The sequence below is a fragment of the Plasmodium cynomolgi genome, chromosome 5 (genome assembly GCF_000321355.1).
Source record: "Plasmodium cynomolgi strain B DNA, chromosome 5, whole genome shotgun sequence".
NCBI classification, from domain to species: domain Eukaryota; phylum Apicomplexa; class Aconoidasida; order Haemosporida; family Plasmodiidae; genus Plasmodium; species Plasmodium cynomolgi.
In genome coordinates, this window is record NC_020398.1 from 243,851 (window position 1) to 271,648 (window position 27,798).

The 27,798-nt window shown below is 45.0% G+C and overlaps 1 protein-coding gene across 1 annotated transcript; it reads left to right on the forward strand.

Annotated features, from left to right (window-relative positions):
* Window positions 1-941: 941 nt before the first annotated feature.
* PCYB_051510 (ubiquitin-protein ligase 1) lies at window positions 942-27,351 on the forward strand (the record flags this gene model as incomplete). The annotated part of the gene is made up of 2 exons (XM_004221032.1): window positions 942-9,910; window positions 9,933-27,351. The coding sequence occupies 2 exons, from the start codon at window positions 942-944 to the stop codon at window positions 27,349-27,351; spliced, it is 26,388 nt and encodes an 8,795-aa protein (XP_004221080.1).
* Window positions 27,352-27,798: the final 447 nt, after the last annotated feature.

The following is a 27,798-nucleotide window of genomic DNA, read 5'->3' on the forward strand; positions in this document are numbered from 1 at the left end:
CACTTTTCGTCGCCCCTAGTGTGTTCACGTGTACATGCATACCTGTGTATAGGTGTGTACCCTTGTCCACATGCACTACATATTTGCGCGTGAGTGGACTCCTACCTGCAATCGCCTGCCTACGCTCGCGTGGCTGTTTATGCGCCAAAAAAAAAAAAAAAGCGCAGACTTTTTTATATGACCCGCAATTCGTTGCAATCCCCTTTTAAGAGCGCCCACTGTGCACACAAGCCTACGCGGGCATATATGTGTAACCTACATGCGCATGTGTACCCATTGTGCGTGTTTATATTTGGTTCATCCTTCACCCTTGTGTTCACGCATACGTGCGCATATTTGTACACGTCCAAATCGCGTGAGAAAGTGAACTCTTTTTGTGTCCCGTACGAACACACCCATAAGTAGCATCAACGTCTTTCCCGTGCACCTCGCGCGAGGATTTCGTAAGTGCATACTTTTTTCACTTGTAGCGTATGCGTTTGATGTAATTAACGAACAGTCTACCGCATGGTATCCCTTGTGTGTTCTCCTTATTAATGTATTTCGTTATTCTGTGTGTTTCGTTTTGCCTTCTTTCTTACTTCCTTTTCCTGCCTTTTTTTTTTTTTTTTTGCGTAAAGTTATTTTTTTTCCCCCCCTTCCCAGGGAGAGAAAAGTCCCTCTTTTTGTGTGTGTACGAAAGTTTGTATGTTCCTACGAGCAGGAATACGCCTATCAATTACGTGTGTGTCTCTCCCCCAAGTGAAGTTTACGCCACGTGCGGAAGAGTGCATACGTGGAAGCTCATTTGCAGGTAGCCATAATTCTCAAGTTAAAAATACGCTGCTAGCCGTTTTGTTCCAACACCTGCAAACGGTGATGCCGCAGTATATGTAGGCCCCCCTCAAAAAAAAAAAAAAAGGAAACGTAAACGTAAAAATACTGCCAATTATGAATACAAAATGAAGATCCAGATACCGAAGGATGACAATTATATACTCATGCTAGATAAAATCAGTGAGGAGGAGAAATTTTTCATTCACGTTTTGTCAACATGTGAGGAGAAGAATCTGATTGACCACCTGTTTCCCTTTGTGGATTGGGTATGGCTGAAGTCAGATTTGATAGCTTGGGCGCCCGTGCTGAATCGGTTCGACGACCTCCTGCAGAGGTACATTGTTCATAATAAGTTGAGTCGGGAGGAGACCTGCATTTCGAGAGGTGGTGGAGGCGTGGAGGCCGGCGCGGACGCCGAGGCGCAGGGGGGGAAGGGAAGCGAAAAGCCAGGCGAAAATAACAGTGAGAGGACGAGCGAAAAGAACAATCAACTGATGAACGAAAAGAACAATCAACTGATGAACGAAAAAAACAATCAACCGCTGCACGAAAAAAACAATCAACTGCTGAGCGAACCCCCTAGAGAATCGTTCGTCCCGCCAGATCTGCTAGTCGAGCAAATTCTCAGGTTCACGTACCACATCCTGGACAACTGCCTAAGCAAATCGAAGTACAACTCTCTGGACCATTTGCTCGTGCTGCTATGGAGCTTCAACCCGAAGATATCGATCCTGTCGGCCCAAATCTTAAACATATACTACCTGTTTATAAAAAAAACGAAGAAAAATGAAAACAAAATAAACCAAATTGTAAATATCCTGTCAGCTCTAATTAACATCCCGGTGCCTAGTTTTTTACACCCATATATAAACAACGATATAGGACGGATAAACGACAACAACTACATTTCTGGCCTAGTGCTGTACTACCTGCATGACTCTACAGATAAGCGTTACATGCAGAACGTGTACAACAAAATTGATAATAGGTACCTTCTCGACCTAATCGAGTATGACCTAAACCTGGATAGTGTCACAATTAACGTGGAAGATCACGAGATCCCCTTCACGTCCGTCCTCCCGAAGGAGGTAAAGTATAATAAGGCGAAGGAAGCCCTACAACAGGCATACGACGCCATCATGAATAAGTATCAAATAGACGAAAAAAAAAATTTCGACCTAAGACACAAATTAAGAATCTATATGGGATTAATATGTCCCAAGTACAGAAAAAAATTATTCAACTTGAGGTACTTAATCATATCAGGTGCCTTGTCCATTAACTCCATTTTGTATCCACAAATTATTCCTAGCAATACGATATTTTTACAGGAAATTTTGTACCTACTAAAGTATCACAAATTTATTCATTTTAAGACGCTGCAAATAATCTTTGACTTACTGACCACGGCGATAGAATCCCATCTTCACTACAAAGTTGTGTCGGATATTTTGGGTCTACGATTGCACAGTGGTTTATTTATTAGCGTTTTTAAGTACTATCTGAATTATTTTCTCTCCACATATACAGTACAGAAGGATATTTGCCCTCTGCACATTATGAACGAGAGCCCCGTGGAAATATACAGCACCAATGATATCAACAATTTGTATGTAAAAAAAATTCAGGAGGAGAAGGCGATAAGCACGTCTTCCCCCCCGCTGCAGGGCGGGAGTGTGCGCGCTGCTGGGAACGGTAACTTTATCGCGCGGGCCAGTATTTACAGCTCCCTGAGTGAGCTCCTTCCGAACGAAGGTGTGGATCGGCCCCCCAGGCAACAGCACAGTCACCCCTTTGGAAGTGGTGCTCCCTCACATGAGGAGGCAGCAACCCATTTCGCAAGTAATCATCAGGACGCCACCCAAAGGGGGGGAGCAATTTCTCTAGCCGATGCGCAAGGCTCCAATCAGTTAAGCACCACCAACGATAATTCGATATTCAATGCGGATGCGTTTAGAGGAGAAGACAATCCCCTCAGCATTGACTATAGTGACCCCGCAGGAGTGATCGGGACGATGTCCCCATTTGTGAACAATCCCCCCATGAGTGGGAGCATAAATGCTGTACAAAATCTTAACATCCTTGACTACATGAGCAACGAAGGCGATACGAATAATGAGGTGGATTCCACTCACATGAGAGATCCACCCAGTGTGAGGGATCAATCCCATTTGAGGAACCTGAATCTATTCGACTTCATGAACAACTCGGACGAAGTTGACCTGATGGGTGGTGACACCACGGATAATAACAGGCTAAACAACCAACCGAGGAATCGAAACAGATTCAAGGAGGAAATGCAGTACGAAAATTACATAAGTGAAGACGTAATCGTAAGCAATATAAAAAATTGCAAGAAAAATGGAGAAAGTGAATTTATAAAAATTTCGAAAAAAAAGTTTAAAGATTTTAAAAAGAAGAAAAAGCAAGTGTCTATGATGCTACAGTTATTGACCCTGTACCATACGTGCATTATGGAGCCGTGCCCAATTCTTACCATAGCGCAACAGAACACGCTCAAATTTTTTCCCCTATATTTGCAAGATAGCTACACGGATAATCTACCTATTGTTCATTTGTTACTGAGAATTATGGAAACGCTGTTGGACTTTACGCCCAACTTTTATTTCACGGCGAAGAACGAGGAGGAGCTGTACAAAATTCTACTGTCTCGTTTTCAATATGAAATATTTATGATGTCAGACAGTTTTTACCACCTGAATCGGGAGCACTTTCTGAGGTTTTATTTCGAGCCCTTTGACTACCGCGGGTACGACCGCACCTTTGTGGAGGGCGAGGAGGAGGCCCGCCGCTACGCAGGGGAAGCGGCACAGAAGGGGGAAGTGGGAGAGGCGGGAGAAGCGGGGGAGGCGGGAGAAGCGGGGGAGGCGAAAGAAGCGGAAGAAGCGGGCGAAGCGGGGGAGGCGAAAGAAGCCAAAGAGGCGGAAGAAGCGAAAGAGGCGGACGGAAAGGTGAACGCCGAAATCGTGGCCGCCCACCCTTCCGCTACTTCCACCCAGAACAGCCTCTTCTCCCGGCGCAATGCGAAGCTGGTGAGGCTGTTTCAAACGTACGACATAAACGAGAGCGCCACGGAGGAGACCCTGCTGAACAGGTTCACCTTCTGGTGGAAGCTGTACATATATGAAGAACGAGTGAAAATCATAAAGATGATAATAAAGGCACTAAACCTGGCGTTGAAGGGTTACTCCCCAACGGACACGCTTCTTGACATATTTACAAATAATTACATCTCTGTGAAAATTATTAAGTACATTTTAAAGTACCCAAACAAGTTTGGCCTCTGCCTGTATGGTTACATATTAGGGTTTATATATGAACACATATATGAAGATCCCACGATTTTATCCACATTGTTGAAGGAAGGCCTTTTGAACATATTACTAAACAGCATAGTAGAGGATAATTTGAAAGACGAAACGGTGTTGATCTATGTCCCGTCTCTCCTCTCCTTAATGTTTATTCACAGCATTGGAAAGTCAGCCATGAGGAAGTTGAATTACTCCCCTATATATAACCTTTTCCACTATGTGATCAAAATAGATTATTTTTTTTTCGACAGATTTGGTGATATAGCTGTTTCGATAGGAAACATTATCAACGAACTGGAGAACTACGGCTTCGTTATGAGAGATTTCCTTTCCTTTCACGTAAAATTATTGAAGAAATTATATTTGGAGGGTCTAAATTTGGGTTACTGGAGATGTTTGGATTATGACTATGTACAGAAGTATGTAGAATCGTCAGGAAAGCAGTTGCACCATGTGCAGTTGAAGGATCTGAATATAGATCGGTACAAACACAGAAGGGATGACTTCTTCTTGGATAGATTATCCATCCTATGTCGATGTATCCTATCCTATATGAAGACCTCCTGGATTAAATCCTTTTTAAAGTTAAACGGACTTAAGTTTTTAATGGCCTACACAAATTTGATTAGTCTACCTCCGAACTATATTCACATTTTCGAGTATCACTCCATTTACACCTTTGTCATGAAAATATATTTGTATGCCTCCTTCAAGAATGTGTACAATCAGTTCCTTTATCCTTTGTACAACTACAGCAACTTCGTTTCGTATGTTCAGTACGTTAGTTTGTTGTTCATGGGTTCTTTCTACTTCGACCTGGGCGACAACGTCGTGGTGGTGAAGCGGTCCGCTCTCCGCGCGGGGGAAATGGGACAAATGGGTGAAGCACTTGGAACGAATGGAGCGAGTCATGCGCATGGAACGAGTGAAGCACTTGGAATGGGTGAAGCACTTGGAATGGGTGAAGCGCTTGGAACGAGTGGAGCACTTGGAACGAGTGAAGCGCTTGGAACGAGCCATGCGCCTGGATCTGCTGGAGCGGCCGGCAAGCCCTTCCAGCGCGGAAGCAAGTACCTGAGGACGGACTTCTTCGCTGGGCCGTTCATCGACCGCAACCAGCTGCTCCTCTGCAACATCACGCAGCTGTTCAACATCCTGTACTTCTTAATCTCGGCCTACACCGACGCCAAGGGGCTCTACGGAAACGAGGAGAAGCTGTACGACCTGTCAGAATTGTCAAACAGAAAAATCTTGGAAATATTTTCAGACGTCCTCATAACTATAGAGAGCGTATTCGACTTTTTCTTTACGTTGTATTTTTATCAGACAAATGATTCAAACCAGAACATGTTTTTGCACCTGAAGGATAAAGTGTGCATCCATGAACACATCAAGCGAACACTTCGAAACAGCCAAAATAAATCGGATTATCTGCTGTACAATTTGTTCGGATCGAGTCGCTCCCTCTTCTGCTATTCGATTAATAACAATTTGTACGTATTGAACAATGATCAGGGAAAAACACACATCCTTTGTGACCACGACAAAGCAGATGATTATAAAATGACGGATCACCTCAGTGGGTTAGATAATGATGACAGAGTGTATAAGGCCATTTACAGATACGCCTTTTCGCAGGTCCTTGTTGAATTTAACACCTTTATGCACAAAAGTATGAAAATGCCATCGGACATTGTAGCTTTTAAAAATAAAGAAAAGTCGAAATTTCAAAAATATTTTTCAAGTTCCGAGGAATCAATTGTCGGGCTCCAAACAGGTAAGAAGAAAAACGGTCCGAACTTAGCGCATAGTCGAAATGATAGCAACGCGGGGGTGATAACCCACCTTCTTTGTAATAATACAACAACAAATTGCAACACGGTGAAGGAGACCCCTCTCTCCAGCGGCAACCCTTTTGAGACTGATGCCCCAGGTGTCGAAAAGAGCCAGTTAAACGCGCAGAGTGTTGCAAACATGTACGCAGCATACCGCGGCGGAAGTTGTATGGAATATCACTTTGCGGAGAAAAACCAACAGAAAGGAGTAAATAACGAGCCGAGCATTATCGGAAATGGAAGTGGCGGAAAGGGCAGTGGAGGAAATGACAGCTGCGGAAACGACGGTGGTGGCAACGCCTGTGGTGGCAACGTCTGTGGCGGCAACGTCTGTGGCGCTGCTAACAGCGAATACAACGACTACTACATAGAGGACAAGAACATCCACATGCACACGCGCCTCGCGTATGACTCGAAATACGTCCTGTGCGAAAGCCTCAGATCGCTCCTAGTGGTAATTAAAAAATTTTTCATCATGATTAATCTAGCCTGCCATACGAGGCAGTTAAAATTGAAGCCCACCGCAAACTATATCTTTTACAATGTGATCCAGCAGAAGCACATTCTGTGCATCATTCGATGTTTAACCAAGTGCATGATGAATGTGCCCGTGGTGAGCAAGCCCATTCAGGAAAACCCCTACCTCGCGGGGGGCAAAACGAGAAGAGTTTACAGCGTGTTGTCTGACCACATAACGGCGGAGAAGGTCAGCTATTTGAGCGACCCCAGTGAGAGGCATCCACCGTCAGCATCGGCAGCATTGGCAGCATCAGCAGCAACACCCTCATACGTGACGATGAATGGCGGTGCGAACAGTTTCTACAGCTGCAGCTGCGGCGGTGGTAGCACCAACCGTGACTCGGTCGCGCGAAGTGCCTACAAGAATGGAGCCAAGAAATGGCCCAAGGTTGGAATGAAGGTGGACTATCTTCCATGTGAAAACATCGCGGAAGAAAATCCCTCCAAGGAGCACTTACCCCACTGTGGTAGGGCCAATTTTGCAACGGAAAGAAACTCACAGCAGAAGAACCTCAACCTGTATGACTATGCGTACACCTCGTTCACAAGCTACCATGTAGAGAAAATAGAAAATTATTATCCCGAGCCGTTCTACATGGAGGAAATTTTGTTCAAACGATACAACTTTAATTTTTCCCTGATCGACGTGGTGCCGAATAAGGACCTTCACCATAATGGCCAGGCAGGGTCTGCTGGGCCAGCGGACAAGGGACCGGTGCAAAATGGAAACGCAAGTGCAAATGGAAATGCATTTCGAGATGCGTTTTCCACTGTGCAGGGTGGAAATGTGGCCCCGCCCCCGTGCCGAAACCATCCGGAAGAGGAGGAATACCAGGGGAGAATAACCCCCCGGGGAAACATCCCCAATCGAGATTTGAGCAAGTATAACAAATCGTACATTTGCACCAGCGTTCGGGAGGCGGACGGGACCTTCCGCGTGGTCCACCACAACGATAGCTTCAATTTTGTGAAGTTCGCAGAGGAAAGCGCGAACGAGCCCAGCGGAGCAAGCCAGGCGAATCAAGAAAGGAGTGGCGAAACGAGTCAGCAAACGGGTGGCGAAACGAGTCACCAAGGGAATGCGCAGAACAACCCAAGTAGCAATAACGCCACCACGAACGAGAAGAAAAGTGTGAAGGATATGCTGAAGGAAAAAAAACTCACCCCAGTGAGCATCAGCATAGAACATTACAGCCCGATGAAAACAGTGAAGTACATCGCAGAGCTTATCAACATTTTGCACAAACTACTGTCGGATAACAAGCTGGAATTTATTAGCTACTTCTATTTCCTGGACTTGCTATACAAAGTGGGAACGTTCGACTTCATTTTCAACATGTTCAATTATGTGATGAGTGTGTATATATCTCTCCTGGCATTATATTACAAGAAGAAGAAAGAGATGAAAGAGATGAAGAAGAACAAACATAACGTCAGGACCAATTTTGTTACTTACATTCCAATTCACATCAGCAAGAATTTTACCTGTACAAATACCTACTTCGTTCGGTATATAGTCAGGATAATGGAATACTATTCTGGTGCTGATTTGAGTATGCTAAAGATTTATCTCCAAATTGTCGTTAAAGGGATAAGTGCCTTTCTGGATTTCTTTGTCAGCCTCATCAATATTGGCAAATTTAACTTGATGCTCTTTTGCTCCAAGATGCTGCACCCCCTCACGCGCTTGCACAACTTTGAGAACCTCTCCCCGGAGAGAAAAACGACGCACAACGAGGGAGGGGGGTCAGCACCGGAGGAAGCAGCCGCGAAGGAAGCAGCCGCAAAGGAAGCAGCCGCCAACGAAGCAGCCGCCAACGAAACAGCCGCCAACGAAACGGCCGCGGAAGCACACAGTGGTGATGTGGCCCCGCCGAATGGAAAGACCGAAGCGAGCAACCCGTTCCTCACCACGGGGAGCGCGCAAAGTCGCAGTAACGGCGCAAGTGGAGAAGCCAATTTATTAACACCCCAGCTGGAAGGACCAAACGAGTTAAGCGAGAGCAGTGTGGAAATGGCCGCGTTGGAGAATTCCCACGTGGGCGCATTCCCTAGTTTGAGTGAAGTCAAGGGGGAAAAAAAACATGACACCGCGGAGCTTAGCAAAAGTAACAACGCAGTCAATGGTGAGAGGCAGAGTAAAAAAGGTGTTGACTTTCCACTTGGCGGAAGTAACCCCAAGGAAGAGAATACTACCACTACTACGACTACCACTACGACAGCTACCACTACCACTACTACGACTACCACTGACACACCCCCGCAAAATGCAAAACACAAATCAGATCACACATTCACGTACAACAACAACTTCATATTCTCCCTGGACTACTTCGACATTGTTAACACGATAAGATCGATGAAGTGCGAAATAGCTGACAACATATTCATGTGGCTGACCTACATCAACAGTACCAGTGTTAAAATTAGCAACCTGGGGAAGAACAACATATACATAAATTTTAACAACAATATAATATACACCTTGCTGAGAATTATTTTAAAATTTATTCATCACTCCGTTGAAGTGGAACCCAAAATGATCGATTTCTGGGAGAAGGAAAAATGCAAAGATAAAAAAAACGTTAGTGGAAAGGAGAAGGATAAGGACAAGGATAAAGACGCATTTAACTATCCCCATGTGAATATTTTGGAGGAATGGGGTCTAATGGGCTTTGACGAAAAAACGATTTATGACTGCCTCAATTATTCCGGCACCACTGACCTCGATTGTACGTTGAATTATTTGGATAAGGCCAAGGAGAAGGAGTTCTTCCTCAACATAGGAAAGGATAAGCTTCTTGGAGAGAGAAAAAACAACGTGGGTAGAAGACCCCCCTACTACGACTTTGACTACAACAGCAGTGATGAGAATTCGACCTCGGGTAACAGAAGGGTGGGCATCCGATTGGGGATGAACGAGAATGCCAGCGAAGAGGAACTCAATGACGCGGTGCAGGTTGCTGGAGAGCGCAACCCCATCGATGCCGGTAGCACTACTGAGGTTGCCCATCACGTGGATGCAAACAATTCCCCAACGCCACTCATCCTAAACGATGCCTCCCAAAATGGAAACGACAAGGAGGATATCTTCCACAAAAATGACAAGTACGTTCTGGAGAAGTTCCCCTTTATGTTCGAAATTTTGAAGGAAGCCAAAGCAAAGGCAACACATGCAAGGGTGTATTACTACCAAACGATTATGGATCCAAACAGCAAGAGAAACATGATATTATATCTGCAGTACTACTTAAAGTTACTGAAAAAAAATCTTTTCCTTACATATGAAGAGAAAAATGATATTAAGCAATTTTGGGATGAAGAAAATTATTTGCTCCTTAGGCAATTAATTTATAAGTATATTTTTAATATGCTCATAAATATAATGATAACCATTCCTTTTAGGGGGTTACACCAACCTTTTCCTGAGCTTCCTCCTTATCGACATTGACAAGAAGAGTGTGAAATTGCTCCTGGACCATTATAGAAAAACCATTCACGACAAAAACACCAACAAAAGTCGTATATTCAATCACCAAGATGTGAAAATTATTATACTGTATTACTTTATTGAAAATATTTCGAAGAAAATAAAAACCTTGAAGAATGATGAGGCTTTCCCCATAGAACCCTTCTACCATTGTCACCACCTGTTCATGTACTTTAATAAGAGGAAAAATAAAAACGTGAAGAATGGCGATGACGGTGGGATAAAACCGGAGAAGAAGGATAACAAAAATGGGAATAAAAATAAATTTGTGCAGAACAGAAATGGGCTGACAAGTGATAACGGTGGAGTGATCCCCATTTTGCCTCAAACTGTAGATGCAGCGGGAGACCCTTTTGGAGACTCCAACACGGACGCGAATGCGGGAAACGCCACCGGGGTTGGCAACAGCATCAGCAGTGGAATCAGCGGTGCTGTGGCTGGGATGGGGGGCGCTGTCACCATGGGAAGCGGTCGCGGTCATGAAGCCCGTCAAGGGGGAAACGAAGTGGGCCAGGCAGCAAGCAGCACTTCCGGAATGACACCAAACGTACCGCATAACATCCCGACGAATGGTGGTGCCTCCGGGGGAAGCGCACTTAACAGTATGCGCAACATGCTGATGAGCACCACTTTACCCAGCAGTAGAACAAACGCGATGAGCAATGCGAACAATCGTAGTAGAGTAGGAAACCCAGTGAGTGAATTCCTTGCAGAGTACCAACTGAACAATAACTACGACGTTAGTAACCACAGTGATGACAACACCACTACGGCATTCTACCCAGGAAGTGACGTCGTGGATGACAAAAATTCGGTCATAAATAACAACAAAAAAAGTAAGGAGCATAATAACCCAGATGGTGAGGCACCGAACGATACAAATGATCCCAAAGGTTGCATCTACAGAACCAAGTATATTAAAGGAGATCTAGATGTTATATATGAGTCTCAAAGGGACATGGAAATATACTCCTACCACTTTTGTCTCTACATGCTTTTTTTCACCCTTTGCAACATTATCGATAAGTACACGATCGCAAGAAATTTGATTTTGCACATAGATAGGAACATCCTGGATTATTGCATTTTCTTTTTACACAAATTTAACGTGGCCTATGTGAAGAGCGTGGAGGCGAATGTTAGCTACTTCTTAACGGAGGGCCAATCCCCAATATGCCACAGATCCCAAATATGCCAAAAATCCCAAAGATCCCACTCGTGTGTATCCATTTCTGGCTCGAATGATGAACAGATATTTTCAAATGCTCACGGAGGGGGAAGCTTCTTCCCCGGTGTGGATTACGAAGCGCCCGCGAATGATAACGATGCGGGGAAGAGAAATCAAGAAAAGAATAAAAGGAAGAGAAAATTTAACAAAATAATGGCAGCAAGTAGGACTGCCCCTAACATGAATGAGCAGCCGAACGGGTTAACGAATGTCGACCCATGTGAACAGGGGGCCCTTTTGGCAGGTCACTTCCCCCCACCGCTTTCAAGTGCTCATGGCAACAGTTTTGACGGCGCCCCCAGGGAGGAGGATACGAATGACTATGCGCAAAATGGGAGCCACAAAAAGTATTCTTCTCACCTTTGCGATGAGAGGGATAATGACTACTTGCATCCCACGTGTGTCGGTTCTGACTCTGCCAACATGAGTGGAATAACCCACGTGGAGCAAACCAACAACAAGGCACTGGTGCTCTCAGCGCAGGGTGGAACCACAGGGAATAACTGCCAAGCACAGAAGAGTGAGAAGAACCAGAACCCAGCTGAGGCTAACCAGAACCAAGCTGAGGCTAACCAGAAGGAACAGAAAATAATAAACCACATGTACAACAAAGGATTGGTCATAAATAAAAACATCAAAACGTATGGCATGCTGATTCCGTACTGGAACTTAGCCGACACAGATATTTCCGAGGTGAACCAGAAAACGGCTATCAATTATTCACTACAAGAAAATGAGGAAAATAAATACATCTCGCTGTACTCCAAGCCGCCGTGCTTCTACACGCCCCTGTTCATGTGCCTGTACAAAATTATCATTAACTACTCCTTGCACAATTTTAACGACAAAAGTAGAAAGGTAATGAAGAAACAACAGAAGGAGGAAAAAATGAATGACGACAAGTTCGGCACCAGTTTGGTCAAGAATGCACCAGCCAACAAAATGGAGAAGGCCACCTCGCAGAGTGAGAAGAAAAATCTCAGCAACAATGTGGCAGCCAACACGAACGCGGCAACTGCGCAAATGGGGCAAATCGGGCAGACCGCTCCAACCGCGCAAACGATTACGGAAAACATCCGATTTATGTCCTCGGAAAAACAACACAACATAATAAAGATATGCATCGACACTTTGTATTTCTTCAAGGGCTACAACGCACAGCTGTGTATGAGCATTTTACAGATAATTGAATATTTGACTACCACGTACAGCAACGTCATTTTCTTCATTTCGTATTCGCCTCCAAATGTGTATAGGAACTTTAGGAAGGTGTTCGAACTGGAGGAAAGGAGGATGGAAAGGATGCGAGCAGGGGGAAAGAACCTGATTGATAGAGGCAGCGCGAACGGAAGGCCCAACACAACAGCAACAGGGGAGAATCCTAACACGGAATTATTGCCTAGCGGAGCAGAAGAACTTTCTCGAGGGGATCTGCACAAAAGAGAGACCATCATCAGTGGCGGAAGCGTTATGGAACCCCTTAGAGATAGAAGTAGTAGGGGAATGTGTTGCCCCCCCAATGTTACAAGCAGTGAGCAGCACGACTACGTTGGTCACTTCGAACAGAAATGCGATCCCCATTTTGACCTGAACGAGTTGATCCTAAATAACATCAGCAGAAGCGGACTTGGAATTCTCCTAACCATTTCGAAACAAGCGAAATTTAAGGACATGCTCATCATCCTGATAAACATTCTCATCCAATGCTTCACCGACAACTACGTCATTGCCAATCGAATTGAATATAGTCTTAAGTCCTACTTCCTGTATCATGGGATCCCAGTCAAGTGCTTTATGAGAAAGGATGACTTGAAAGTCATAGAGGATCAAAAATTCTCCAACGCCTTAGGCGTATCATTAAGTGAATTGAATGAGGCATTATATCCTTTCATTTTTAAGAACCCCCAAATGTATGAAGAAATTTTGAGTTGTTTGTGTTTTTTTCCCAACCTGAAATATGTGAAGAAGGATGAAGCGAGTGATGTGCAGCATCAGGTTAGCGACCCGCCTGATTTGCTTCCGTTCAATGGTTTTGCCAAGGCGGTTGGTGCGCACAGCGCAGCAGGGTTCACAAGCGAACAAACGAAGGAGAAAAGGAACGGGGAAAATGTGCACACAGTTGCGTTTAATGGTGCCGAAATTGCAAAGGGGACGAAAACGGATAGGATGAAAAAGGGAAAGGATGGCGTGAAGGATTACGGGAAGGACTGCGGGAAGGACGACGACCAAGAAGGGCGAAATGCTTTCCAAAGTGCCACGAGCAACGGCGCGCTGAGTGGTGCAACCCAGTTGAGCAAGAAGAAGGGCAAGTCGGTGAAGGAAAGCAGTGCGCAGCAAGCGGCGGCGCCTAATGGCGACGGAAGCAAGTTCTACCTAAACCTGCTGCCCATACCGGAGCACATCAAATCCATTTACATGCTCTCCGAAACGGCCAACAGCACCAAGTATCTGAGGAAGTATTTCCTGAAGAACAATTTTTACAACTTTTACATCTTAGCAGTTCTGCTAGATTTCCTGAACCTGTTCACCATCATCCAAAGCAAAACGAGGTTAGTAAAGCTCACCGAAAAGGAGGAAAGGCTACAGTTTAACAAGAAGCTAATGGAGATTTATGGAACGCATGCCGACTTTGACACAGAACTGGATTACAAGGTCATGTACCCCTTCGCACTGACAGCAGATAATATGCTCTTCATTATCAACTTAATTTTTAAAACGTTTAAACATTTGATCGTTTATTTGGTTAAGGTCCCCAATTCTTTTAACTCCAAAATTATGAAGACTTTTTTTCTGAGTGATTATGATGAGCTTGTGCATGGTTGTAAGGGGGACGCTCTGCAATACAATGACGCTCCCGTTTCTGCTCATTCTTCCCAGGTTAACACTACATTTGGAAGGGATGCAAAACTGTGCAACAGTGTGTTAGCGTTATCAGGAATGAATCAAGGCACTTCGAGTCGAAGTAAAAATAGCACGGATGTTTTTTCTAGCAGCTGTGGGGCAATTTCAATTACCCCTCCAAATGGCGACCACAACAGTTTTGGCGGCGACGATATGAACGTCCTTATAAAGGGGACCTCCGAACAGGGTGCAATACCGAAATGCGGCGATAATCACGTAGCAGTGGAAGGAGCAACTGTAATGCACAAAATCGCGAAACTCGAGTTGACCTCTAATACTCCCTATACGTATCGAGAAATGTCTGAGTTTTATTTACAAAATTATTTGCAATACTATGCCCTCTTCGATTTATCCAAGTTGACGTTTAGGAGCTGCTTGTTCCCGTTTCTGCTGGACAGGGGGGCGTGTCAGGCGGGGAGCAGCGGCAGCAGGGAGAAGGGGAAGGACAGAGGAAAGGAGAAGGAAAGGGAGAAGCACATCGAAAAGGAGAAGGAGAAGGAGAGGGAGAAGTGCACCGAAAAGGAGAAGGAGCTGCTTGCAGGCCATCTTATCAACGCGAACCACCCCAACAACCTGGTGTTTACACCCCTGCTGATATTTTTGTTCAAACGGATATTACCCCAATTTATATGCCTGAGCCACCCGAGCATCCACACGACCTACTCCCCCAAAAAATTGGAGGAAAAATCCAAGTCCACGGATTACCATTACCAATCTGTATTAAACAGCAACGAATTCAAAAATGTGAACTATGTTAAACACATTGTCAATTTTGTTCAACTCATTTTTGATATTCACTCCTCCAGCTACGATGTACATAAGAAAGTGGTGCAAGAAATTATGCACCTCCTGAAGGTGTATAGCATTTTTCAGAAACGGAAGGAACAACACCCTTCTGGGAAAGCATGGACCAATTGGAACAACAACGTGTTCGGAACCCTCATCGATGTATTCTCTTACGCTGTAAGTGCTTTACTGTACAAGCTGGTCAACGAGGAACAGAATATCAAGATAGAGAACAGCCATCTGCTGGAGGAGAAGCACCTGCTCGGCAGCGGCAAGTACATTTCCAAGGTGTTGGAGTTTGCACAGAAGGGTGAGGAGGAGCAGGAGGCTAGGAACAATGGAGGCGGTCCCAACCGCGACGACAGCGACGACTGCGACGACTGTGACGACAGTCGGGGCGGGCGCGGCGCGAACGGGGGAAGTGGAAATGGAGGAAACTACAGAGGTGGTAATCCAAGCGGTGGTAATAATAACGGTGGCAATCACAACGGTGGTAATAATAACGGTGGCAATCACAACGGTGGTAATCCAAGCGGTGGCAACCCCAACGGCGGCAACCCCAACGGCGGCAACCCCAACGGTGGCAACCCCAACGGTGGCGGAGGCGACGACCGCGACGACCGTGACGAGGAGGAGAAGGCCGAGAAGAAGGACGACAGCAATAAAATGTTCACGTATAGCAGGGAGCAGCTGGCCCTGTTCCGCATGGTGCTGTGTAACTTGCTGAACAAGCTGGACTACACAAAGGAAGACTTCGCCAACACAGCCACATCCATCATTCGCTGTTTGTCCGTCCTGACATCCGCACCTATTTTGGGTCACCCCATAAAAACAAAGAACAACAAACTGTACATGCTAAAATTGAACAAACTAAATGAAAGGAAGAACAAAAAAATTAAAAAAATCAAGAGAAATAAGAGAAGAAAAAATATGTCATGTGTAACTTTCTTAAATCCATCGTATGTGCGCTTTAGATCTGACTCGAGTAATAACAACTCTGCCGGTTCGGACATCCCCTACTCAGTCGACTCGGATGTGTCGTACGAGGAACACTTCATTTTTGATAATGACGATAGTAACGATGAGGATGACCTTCGATATGAGTATGAGGAGGAGATGGACGATGATTACGTTGACATGGTGGATGGTGAGGACATGGACGAGGACGCGGATGACGCGGATGATGCGGAGGACGACGATGAGGGGGATGATGAAGCGGAGGACGACGATGAGGTAGATGACGAGGCGGATGAGGATGTAGATGATGAGGCGGATGACGATGTAGATGAAGAGGCGGATGACGATGTAGATGAAGAGGACGACGAGGTAGATGACGAGGCGGATGATGATGGTGAAGAGGACGAGGGAGACGAAGCAGATGCAGCAGCGCATGGAGAGGAGGAAGATGATGAGGTGGTGGAACCGAATGATGCAGATGATGTTGGCGAAGCAGATGAGGACGCTGGCGAAGTGGAAGATAGACCTCGAAGGAGGAGAAGAAGAGTAAGAAGAAGAAGAAACGCAGAATTGCGCAACGAACGAGGGGGCCACTCCGAACCCAGGCGCAACAACAGCAGCGGCAGCGGCAGCAATAACAACAACACGTTGAACAACGCACAGATGGATACCGATGAGAATAATGAAAACTCACTTAATGATGGGGCGGAGGAAACGGAAGGGAATTACACCAATGAGGAGGTGGAGGAAGAGGAGGAAGATATAGATGAGGAGGAAGAAGACGTCGAAGAGGATGAACAGGAGGATGAGGATGAGGAGGACGACGATATGGAGGGCGACGACGAGGATGACGATATGGAGGATGATGAGGAGGACGACGACGACGATGAAGAAGAAGAAGAAGAACCCATGGAGGAGGAAGAAGAATACGACGAAATCGACATGGAGGAGGAAGAGGAAGAGGAGGAGGATGATGATGCAGGGAGAAACGGAAATGAACATGATACCAATAGAGGCCTACACGTACACGCCTACCTCGTGCAAGACAGAAACGTCATTGATGAAGACAATCTTTATGATAACTCCAACAATTTGTTACTCCCCCACGAGGTTGACGAAAATGAAGAAAACATGTCACACATGGGGGATAACAACAATAACATCGTCTCGAATTTGGAGTTGGGTTCGGACAGTAGTAACGATATGGATGAAGGGCAAGGGGTTCATAGAATTAGAGAAATTGACGAAACGGAGGACTATGATGAGGATGACGATGAGGACGACGATGACGATGATGACGACGATGATGACGATGATGACGATGACGATGACGACGATGATGATGATGATGACGATGATGACGATGACGACGACGAGGAGGAGGAGGAAGAGGAAGAAATCGACGAAGATGAGGATGAAGAAGAAATCGGCGGAAATAACAGCGCCTTCCGAATCAGCCAAACGGATGATAACGGCAGAGCAGCGAATAACAACGCTGATCTAATCGACACAGAAATGAACGTGAACAATTCCCTTCTCACATGTAATGAAAATCAACACGAAATTTTAGATATCCTGATGGAGGAGGATGGTGTATATAATATTAATGACGATATAGATGAATACAACGATGACTATATCGACGATGGGGAAAATAATAATCGAGCTGCTAATAGCAATGTTAACAATGTGAGCAGCGCACCGTTGGGAAGTGATAACAATGTGAGCAGCGCACCGTTGGGAAGTGATAACAATGTGAGCAGCGCACAACTGGGGAATGATAACAATGTGGGGAATGCACAACTGGGAAGTGATAACAACGTGGGGAATGCACAACTGGGGAGCGATAACAACGTGGGAAGCTCTTCCCCGAATGCGAATGGTGGTGAAGATAAAAATGGCTACCCGGATATAACTCACAGGGGAGGTGACAAAATTGGGCACGGCGAAGCAACCCATGATGAAGTAATTGGCGCCACCCTAGATGGGATAATAACAAACAGCTTGAACATTCCCCATGTGGATTCCCCATCGGAAGTGAAAAAAGGTACCTGCGGACTGAACGGATCCAGCGCTACTAATATGGCCAACGCAGAGAATACGGTGAATTATCCCAACGTGATGACCTCCAATTCAGAAATGTCAACACAGAACAAAGGCGTTTACAACGAATTGCAAAATGAACAGGAGAGTAACGGAATTCACGTGGGTATAAATAATGGGGAACAGCAAAATGATCTTTTTAGTAATTCACAGAATGATAATCTGAATATATTACATGACATACGTTTGAACAATGGCTTCCCCGTTTCAGTTAGTGGTGCCCCGGGGGAAACACCCTTCCCGGCGCAAATGAACCAAGTGACCCATAAAAGCATGAACGTTGTTGCAAACGGGAACATGATTAAGGGCGAAATGAACAACGTGGCTTCGATTAACGAAGAAGGTGGTGTAGGAAGTGGAGAAGGAGGAGCAAATAACAAATTCGGTGCTAAGAGCACAACGGCTGCTATTGTTAAGCAGGAAGAAAACAGAAAGGGTTCACCCACAGGTGTGAATGCTTCTACAACGGAAAGCGGAAAGAAGAACGAGTCGGGTGGTACCTCTGATAAAATGCAGAGCTCTTCCATGGAGGGAACCACAAGCAGGGCGAGTGTAAACGAAAATGACATTAACTTGATAGATTTGTATTACCATTTTTACAACAGCAATAACAGAGATGTTAACACTTTGCTGGGAGAAAATAACAGCATTTTGTATTTGAACGAAACGGGGACCATTCACCCCGCCGCGGTGAAGAGTAGCGCGAGTGGGTTGCCCAGTGGGCCCACTGTTGATCAAAGCGACGGTGCTGGTGCGAGCGGCGTGGATGTGCCCCAAAATGGAGTTACCCCAAATGGATTACCCCCAAATGGAGTTCCCCAAAATGGAGTTCCCCAAAATGGAATATCCCCAAATGGAGTCCCTACAAACGAAACAACCCCGATGGGATTGCCCCCCGTCGATACCGCCCCCATGGAGTTAAGCGATCGGGAGCAAGGAACGCTGCTAAGCAGCAGTATGGATAATTACGGATCTATTAACTACACCCCAACGAGCACTAACATATTTGCCCTAATGGATAATCTGTGTTCCAATTTGTTAACCCTAAATAGAAGAAGAAACGAACGTTTGAATAGTATGTTGGCCACCTCTGTGCACATCCCCGACGGAGTAAGAAATAACACTATTAACATCCCCATGGGAATTAGCGAAGATTTTAACATAAGCGGAAGCATCTCAAATGAGAACAGCCCATATGACCACAGCAACATGTTGCACGAAAGTGGTTGTACATACTACCACCTAAATCTAGATAGAGTTAATAACGTATATTCCCCCCCTATGTTTAACAACTGCCCAAGTATGAGATCCAATAATGCTGCGAATAGAAATTTGAACCAAACGAACCACAACCTTCGAAATTTATTTAACATTATTAGAAACTACAATATCAGCGATAATAATATTAACTACACGAGGAATTCGAGTCTCACTTTGAATGACTTGGGTAGGAGGGGAGAATCCTCCGTGGAGGGAATGAACAACAATACAAATGTGATGAACGTAGAGAATAGGGAAGCCAATGTGGGGGATATATTCAGCGAGAGGGGAAGTAACGACGCCCCGAACGTGGGGAACAATCAGGGTGGAAGCAACAACCAGGGTGGAAGCAACAACCGGGGTGGAAGCAACAACCGGGGTGGAAGCAACAACCGGGGTGGAAGCAACAACCGGGGTGGAAGCCCCCCGCGCGAGGATGACCCCGACGCGCCGACCGAGATGAACAACACCGTAGCGAATAAAATCAGAAGCGGGAACGCAATCAAGGAAAAGAACGATGGAACGAAAGAAGAAAAATTTAGCCTTACCGACACCGTCCTCGATAATGATAAGAAATTAAAAAGTAGCATCTGCAACATGATGTACAACAGATTATGCAAAGCCATTCCGAAGGTTCATATAAATTTACCTATCGAAAATTTACTGGAGGAAAAAAAAAAAATAATTCAAAGCATGCGCAGAAAGGTAGAAGAGAAGAAAGAACTTGGAAGCAAAAAGGAAGCACAGAAGGGCAAGGCGAGCAAACAGGAGCAGACGAAAAAAGGTGGACTCCAAAAAGGGGAAGTGCCTTCGAAGGAGGAGGAGGTGGAAGCGGAAGAAGAAAAGAAGGACACAACAGAGGAGGTGGAAAACCACGCCGAAGGGGAAGATAAACAACGCGATAACAACGCTGCTTCCCCCGACGCAGATTCCATGCCCAATCAAAATGCCCAAGTGCAGATTGCACCAACTGGAACGGCCGATCCACCGTTTGAATCCGTTTTGTATGACGGCAGTTCCAGCCTCGATGTTCCCAGCAGTGATATAATGGTCACAGATCAGAACAACGCAACTGACCCAAACCAAGCAGACGAGCAGAATGACAACACTGACCAAAGTGTTCCCAACGAGGAAGACTACAAAAATATTAACTACGAAGAAATATTCGACAACGTGTTGAAAATCGAATCGCTGCTCATAATCTGCTGTGCCCTGGGCATAAACGAAGGCCAGTTCTTCCAACTCCTAAACGTGGATAGGTCCTTTCTCATTGAGCTCCCAAACAATTTAATCGACGAAATTATTGTACAACATTTGAAGAATATTACCCTAGCTAGTGTAAATGAACTAGCGCAGGAGAATGCCCAAAACGATAAAAAAATTTCGATAGAGCTGTATAAGAAGTATCTGAAATTTCAGGAGTTTAGCAGGACGCACCCGGGAAGTCAACAACCGAGTATCCATAACGAAACCGTCGTCGCGCAAACTGATCAACGAAATGATCAACAAAATGGCAACGGAAATACTCCCAATGGAAGCGCGATTACAACTGCCCATGTTGAAGGAAACACCGCGAGTAACAACGACAATGGTGCATTAACGGATCTGGTGGGAGAAACCGTGCAGGGAGTGTCAAATAATGATGGTGCCACAGTTGAGGGGAATGGCCTCCCAGTGGTGGGCGCCCCAAGCGGGGGAACTGCTACCATCGTGGAGAGTGCAGCCAACGTGGAGAGTGCAACCAATGTGGGAAATGCAAACAACGTAGAAAATTCAAACAACGTGGAAAATGCAAACAACGTGGAGAGTGCAACCAACGTGGGAAATGCCCCCCTTGAAGAAGCCGCCCCCCCCCAGGTGGAAACAACCGCTCACGCGGAAACGACCACGAAAAGCGAAGGCGAGAAAAACCTGCTCATCTACAACAGCATAAAGAAAAGCTACCTGGAAGCGCTTCCATCCAGCGTTCGCGCAGAAATCAAGAAGAGAATAATAGGAAACAGGAGCCAGCGAAACGAAACGCAAGACGAAACGAACATTGCGTTTATAGATTCCTTGACACCGGAGCTCAGGAGGGACGTGCTATCCTCCGCGAGCTTAAGATTCATAAGAACGCTCACGGAGGAAATGATAGAAGAGGCAAGAAATTTAAGATTCGTGGTGCTCAACAGTCGATCGAATTTGCTTAATGGTAATAATCGACCCAGGCAGAACACCGTCGCCAACGCGGTCACCGATGGGGACAACGCAGATACGAGTGCTAACGTTAGAGGAAGCAGCGCAGGAAATGCGAGCAGCGGCGGAGGCATCTCAAGTGGGCCCAACGCTAGCGGAATGAACGCGAGTGGAATGAATGCGAGCGGAATGATTGCGAGCGGAATGAATGCGAACGAAATTGGTGCAAACGAAGTCAGTGCAGTTGGCGTCAGTAACGGCGTCAATCGCAGTAACAACAACGTCAGCGGAAGCGGCGCATCGAGCGCGAACGGGCAAACGGATAACGCCAATGTGTCACCCACCAGATTAAACGCAATCAGAAATGACATTCAGGAGCGAATAACGAACACTGTTTTGAGGAACGCCGTGTCGAACCTAAACAACATGAGCAACAGTGAAAACAGCAACAGCAACAGAAGCAGCAACAACAATAACAGTGTTCCAGTAGTTAGCAGTGGCAATGGCAGGCATGCAAGGAACAACAGGACGTTGTTTAATGTCCTTAGTAGAGCCAATGCCAACAACAGAAGGCGTTTGAATGCATCACTGAGAAACCCACTAACCTCAGGGACACAGAGGAACAACTTTATCAGAATAACATACAACGAAAATAACAATCCCATAATTATGATTAATACAGGGCATGAAAACTATGACAGTCTGACCGCGTCCCGTTTCTTGGATCACTTTCTTGGTGGCCGATCATTCAACGGGGCAATTTCGAACCTGCCTCTATCTGACAGCGCAAATATCAGCGCCAGTTTTTCTCTCATTCCGACAAATCAAGGTGGTGAAAACAGTAATGGGGATGCCAGCAGTGGTAATAACAATGGCGGAAGCAGTGGTCATGGTGGGAGCAGCGGTCATGGCGGGAACAACGCGGGCAACAGTGGCAACGCCGGAGGAAACAGTCACCGGAATGCAAGTCACCGCAGCGGAAATATCAACACGGGAGGTAGCGGAAACAACAGTATGAACGAAACGAGGCTGTTCTTTAGCCAGGAAAATCGATTTAATCATGTGGATCCCAATTTCAATCTGCTCAATGACGACAAGTTTGCAGAGAAGGAAGATGATATAACGTTAAGTAAGTATTTAAAAAATTTATTTCCAACGAAGAACAAAGCAGATTTAGAGAGCTCCAAAAGTAACGCCCTCTATGTTTGTCTAGAAGAACCCGTATCGTCACAGGCCCTGATTGATATCTGCAGATTACTGTTTTTAAAAAAAGAAATCAACAAAAAGATCATGTTTACCTTGTTTTGCAATTTAACATGTTCGTATCAGAAGACTAAGATTTGTGCTTTGCAATTATTTATGAGCATTTTATGGTCTGCTTCTGTTGACCTGCATGGGAAGAACAATGCCCCCCGAGTGGTAGCTCTGCGGCAGGCTGTTAATTTCCCCCCAAAAATGCTTTACCACAATGTTAACAAGAAGAACTATGGACTTTTTTCGGATAACTATTTTACAACTGCGTATGTATCATCGGAGAGGGTACTAGAACAAGTGCAGTCGCTACTTATTACCATCCCACACATCACTTCGTTCTTCTCTATGCTGCTCGTGCACCCCGCGTTTTTCGTTCCCAAGGATATCATCGAGCATAAGGTTGTGGGGTCGAAGAAGAGTGGAAATGGCGAGTCGAGGAAGGGCTCCAGCAGTAATGTGTTCGTGGAGGATCCTCCAAAGGGGGAAATTTCCCAAGTGTCTCCAGAAATGACGCACACTTTGGCATGCAAAAAGGAAGAACCTGTGGCTGCGCTGCAGGTGACGACTCCCGTACAAGGCACCTCCAACAGGATTAACGACGACGAGGCGGCCATTCTGCAGTACGAACTGAAGAGAAAGCGACCCAAAATGGACCAGAAAAATAGCCCCCATGCGCTGGCACTGAACACAAAAATAGAACACTCCAAACAAGTGGATAAATCAAAAAACGAGTACCCAATTAATATCCTATTTAAGCTGCTGAATTCGTTCATATATTTAACCTCCAAAAAACTGATGAGTCACCTCCTTTCGGTCATTTTCAATCTTCTAATTAACTGCGGGAAGAAATGGCACACGTATAGTAACTTCACCAAATGGGTGTACACAGAAAATTTGGAAGAGCTGCTAGATGCCGAAAATGCTAACAATGATGAGGAGGTGATGGGGGCTAAAAAGAAGGACGACGCGAGTAACAACGATGCGAGTAACGACACGAGCAACAACGAAAAGGCTACGTTAAACAACGACGCGAGCAACAACGGTGCGAACAACAACGAAACGGCTGCGCTAAACAACGCGAGTGATAGCCGATGTGGAAGAAGTAACAGCGGAAATAAGAGGAACACAACGAGTAAAGGCAAAAAACAAAGACAACACAGTAGTAACTTGAAGGAGTTCTACCACTCCTCATCTAAAATTAACAGAGAGCTACTAATGAGCATTAGAAATATAAAAAAAAATGAACCAGATAGTAGTAAAAAAGATTCTACGAAGAAGCCATTCTACCTACTAGATGTCATATCACTAGATGCCCTGAGTAATTTGAGTAAACTAATCTGTAACTATAAAACAAATTTCTTATGGATCAACAGTAATAATAACAACAACAACAACAACACGAATACAGCTGCTAACAATAATAACCTAGAGCAAGTGCACAAGCAGGACATTTCGTCACTAACGCAAATTATTGTCATGTTCTTTTCTCATTACAAGCTAAAAAAATGGAATATTCAAACATTGAAATATCATACCCATGTGTTGATCAAAAGAATTATTTATGATTTGAGAAAAATTGTTCACTCCATACATAACAGAACTTTTGATGTTTATGCAGTTGATCACTCGGATAGCTTGGAACAGAAACTAATTGCATTTTATCGAGTCATTACCATTTTATTTAATGCTCCCTCTTTGATTGACAATCTGATTAATAGAAGTGAAGCCAGCAGAAATTCCAGCGCCGAAGAAATTAGCAGCAGTAACCCCCCTTCTAAGAGTGTACTAGATTTCAGTGCTGGCAGCACAACGTCTGCTGCTCCAAACGTGGGTACATCCAATGGGGACACTGCACCGGTGAATGAAGTAGGTCTCGGTGATATCGCCACAGGTGATGGAGGGGCTACTCGTACTGACCATGTAATAAACCATGCGACGGAAAAAAAAAACGCAGACGAAGAAACCAAGTTTGACATTTGTGCTGATTTTTTTCTCTCCATTAACATCGACGCTCTTTGGGAGGAATTCAACAAAGCCATGCAGGTAATCAATAATGCCCTGATAGATAAAAATTACAAATTTACATATAACAATAGGAGCAATATGCAGTTCCCGTCAGAGGAAGGAAAAACGGAGCAGCGTAAGGGAAGTATGCTACTACAACAGCACACACGTGGAGAGACCAACGAAGGAGTAGTAGGAGAAGGAGTAGTACCCATCACGTCTACCCCCTCCTGTACAAATGGAAAGAACAAAGAAGGGGAAAAACCACTCGGAGGAGAGATAAACAAATCGTTCTTCGACTTGGATTCTTCCTCTAGCGAAACGTCAGAAGGGGGGGATCCCAATTCGGTGACTGCAGGCAGCTCGCAACATGAAGGACCCCTCGCACGCAGTGTAGAAGAAAACGTTGACAGCATTGCAGAGGAAAGACCCAACCAAAACGGAGATAACAACGAGAACAGCAACCCAGTGGAAGATAAAAAGAAAGAAAGTGAGGATGATCCACCCCCAACTATTTTGAACTACCTCCTACCACTCATGGAGGCCTACCTCTTCATAGAAGAAGTCATCCTAGTATCCCAATATAAGTTGAAAAAATTTAAAGATTTGGAAAAAAAAGTCTCCAACTTGAATATCGAAAGTATAAAAATTAATGAAAAGTTGGCATATGACGATAGCCCCTTTTACATTAGCATATATCATAAGAAGGAGAAACGGTTGGCTAGTGATTCCACCGGGGGAGACCTCAAATTGGGAAAGTTCAACACGGGTAGCCGGGTCAGTAGCAACCTTTCCAACAAAATGAAAAGGAAGAAGGAACTAAGTGAATCGTCAGATGAGGAGTTGCAGAAGGAAGGGCAGCACAAACTACACAAAAAGGAGGAGGATATTACTATGACACATTTGCCAGGAGAGGAGGCCAAATCCAACGCAGCCAAATTTAACCAGCTGGGTAATGACGATGATGCGAATGTGCAACAAAGCAAAGGTGTGATAAACAAAAGGGAAGAAATGATGGGATACCTTGGAAATGACGCAGAGGAGGGGAACCAAGAAGGAGTTGTAAAAGAGCCGAAGAAGAAAGCCAAATTCGCTGAATTGCTCACGGGCGAAAAGAGCACAGTTAGCAATTCCCAAAATGGTAACCACACTGTGGAGGCTACCGCAAGTGGAACGTATGAATTTGCGAAGCGCACACCCGGAGAAGGGGAAGCGGCGCAACAGCAGGGTGGAGAAGTCGGGCACGTCATGGACGAATACGATGGGGAGGACGCAGAAGAGGAGATGATGATACGTGCGTTTGGCGATGCCACCAATGACGATGGAGACCGTCGCGATAATCGGTACGATGTGGACGACAACGATGACGACGAGTACATACAGATTAAGCTGGAGGACAACGAAGGAAGTATTAACTGTCGACATAAGAAGCTCATCAAATTTGTTTACATAAACAGGAGAGTGATTAACAGCTTGATCAAGCAAACCCCGATACTGCTGCACCACAACTTCAAGTCGCTTATTAAGCTGACTTCATCCTGCATCAACTTCGAAAATAAGAGGCATTACTTGAGGAAGAAACTGAAACACCTCAAGTCAGGGGTAAGAACCGAGCCAATTCGTTTGAACATAAGGAGAGAAAAAGTATTTACCGATTCGTATTACCAACTGAGGAATAAGTCGGGTAATGATTTAAAAGGAAAATTAATAGTTACTTTCAAAAATGAGGAAGGAGTAGATGCAGGAGGGTTGACTCGAGAGTGGTACTCCATACTAGCCAAAGAAATATTCAATCCCAATTATGCTTTATTCTGTCGAGAAGGAAAAAAAAGCGAGTTTAACCATCCAAACCCTCTGTCATATATTAACCCGGACCACTTGCACTTCTTCAAATTTGTGGGCAAATTTATCGCAAAGGCTATTTATGATGGGCAAGTGATAGATGCCTATTTTTGCAGGTCCTTTTATAAACACATGCTTGGAAGGAAAATACTCCCAGCGGATGCAGAATCGGTAGACCCCGAGTTTTACAACAGTCTAATCAAAATTGCAGAGTATAAATTAGAAGACCTAAATTTGGAAATAAACTTTAGCACCGAAATTGACGAGTTTGGAAAAACCAAAATAATTGACCTCATTCCAAATGGTAGAAATATCCCAGTGACTGATGAAAATAAACACAAGTATATTGAGCTTCTATGTGAGATGAAAGTAACGAACAGTATAAAGGAACAGTTGGAAGCTTTCATGGATGGTTTCAAGGAGCTAATTCAACCCAAACTGATCTCCATTTTTGATGACAAAGAGTTGGAATTACTCATTAGTGGTATTCCCACCATAGACCTAAACGACTTAAAAGAGAACGTTGAATATCATAATTATTCTCCCAACTCGATTCAAATTATTTGGTTATGGGATGTACTCCAAGAATTTGATGAAAATAAAAAGGCTTCTTTTTTACAGTTTGTTACTGGAACAAGTAGAGTGCCTTTAGGTGGTTTTAAAAATCTCATGGGAATGAGGGGTGCGCAGAAGATGATTATTTACAGGGCCTACGGTGAGGATCGCCTCCCTACTGCCCACACCTGCTTCAATCAATTGGACCTACCTGAGTACTCTTCCAAGGAGTTGTTAAGGAGCAAGTTAATCAGGGCCATCATGGAGGGAAAGGAGGGCTTCGGATTTATATGACGCCCCCGCTCTTTGGAAAGCGCAGCAGAGCGGAGCGGAGTAGGGCTAAGCTGAGCGGAGCAGAGAAGAGCAGAGAACAGCGGAGCACAGCCGAGAACAAAGAAAAACCCTATGCGGAAAAACATTTCGCGTTTTTCACCCCTGCTGAAGGGGGAACCCACTCAAAATGGGCATTCCCACGGAGACTACTTCCCTAATTTTGGCTGCCTATTGTGGAGCTTTCGTTCCCCGTGTATCTTTTTTTTCCCCCCCATTTTTAATGCATGCTTTGTAACGCACAAAATTAACCCCCACCCTTTTTGTAAACTGTTTAAATTAACTCTAAATTATTCCAAATGTTGACAAAAGAAAAAAGCGCATTTGGTTGTGCATACCATATAGCACCTATATCAGTGCCACCACCCCCACGTGGAAGATTTTTCTTCATGAGAGGGGGTACATATAACA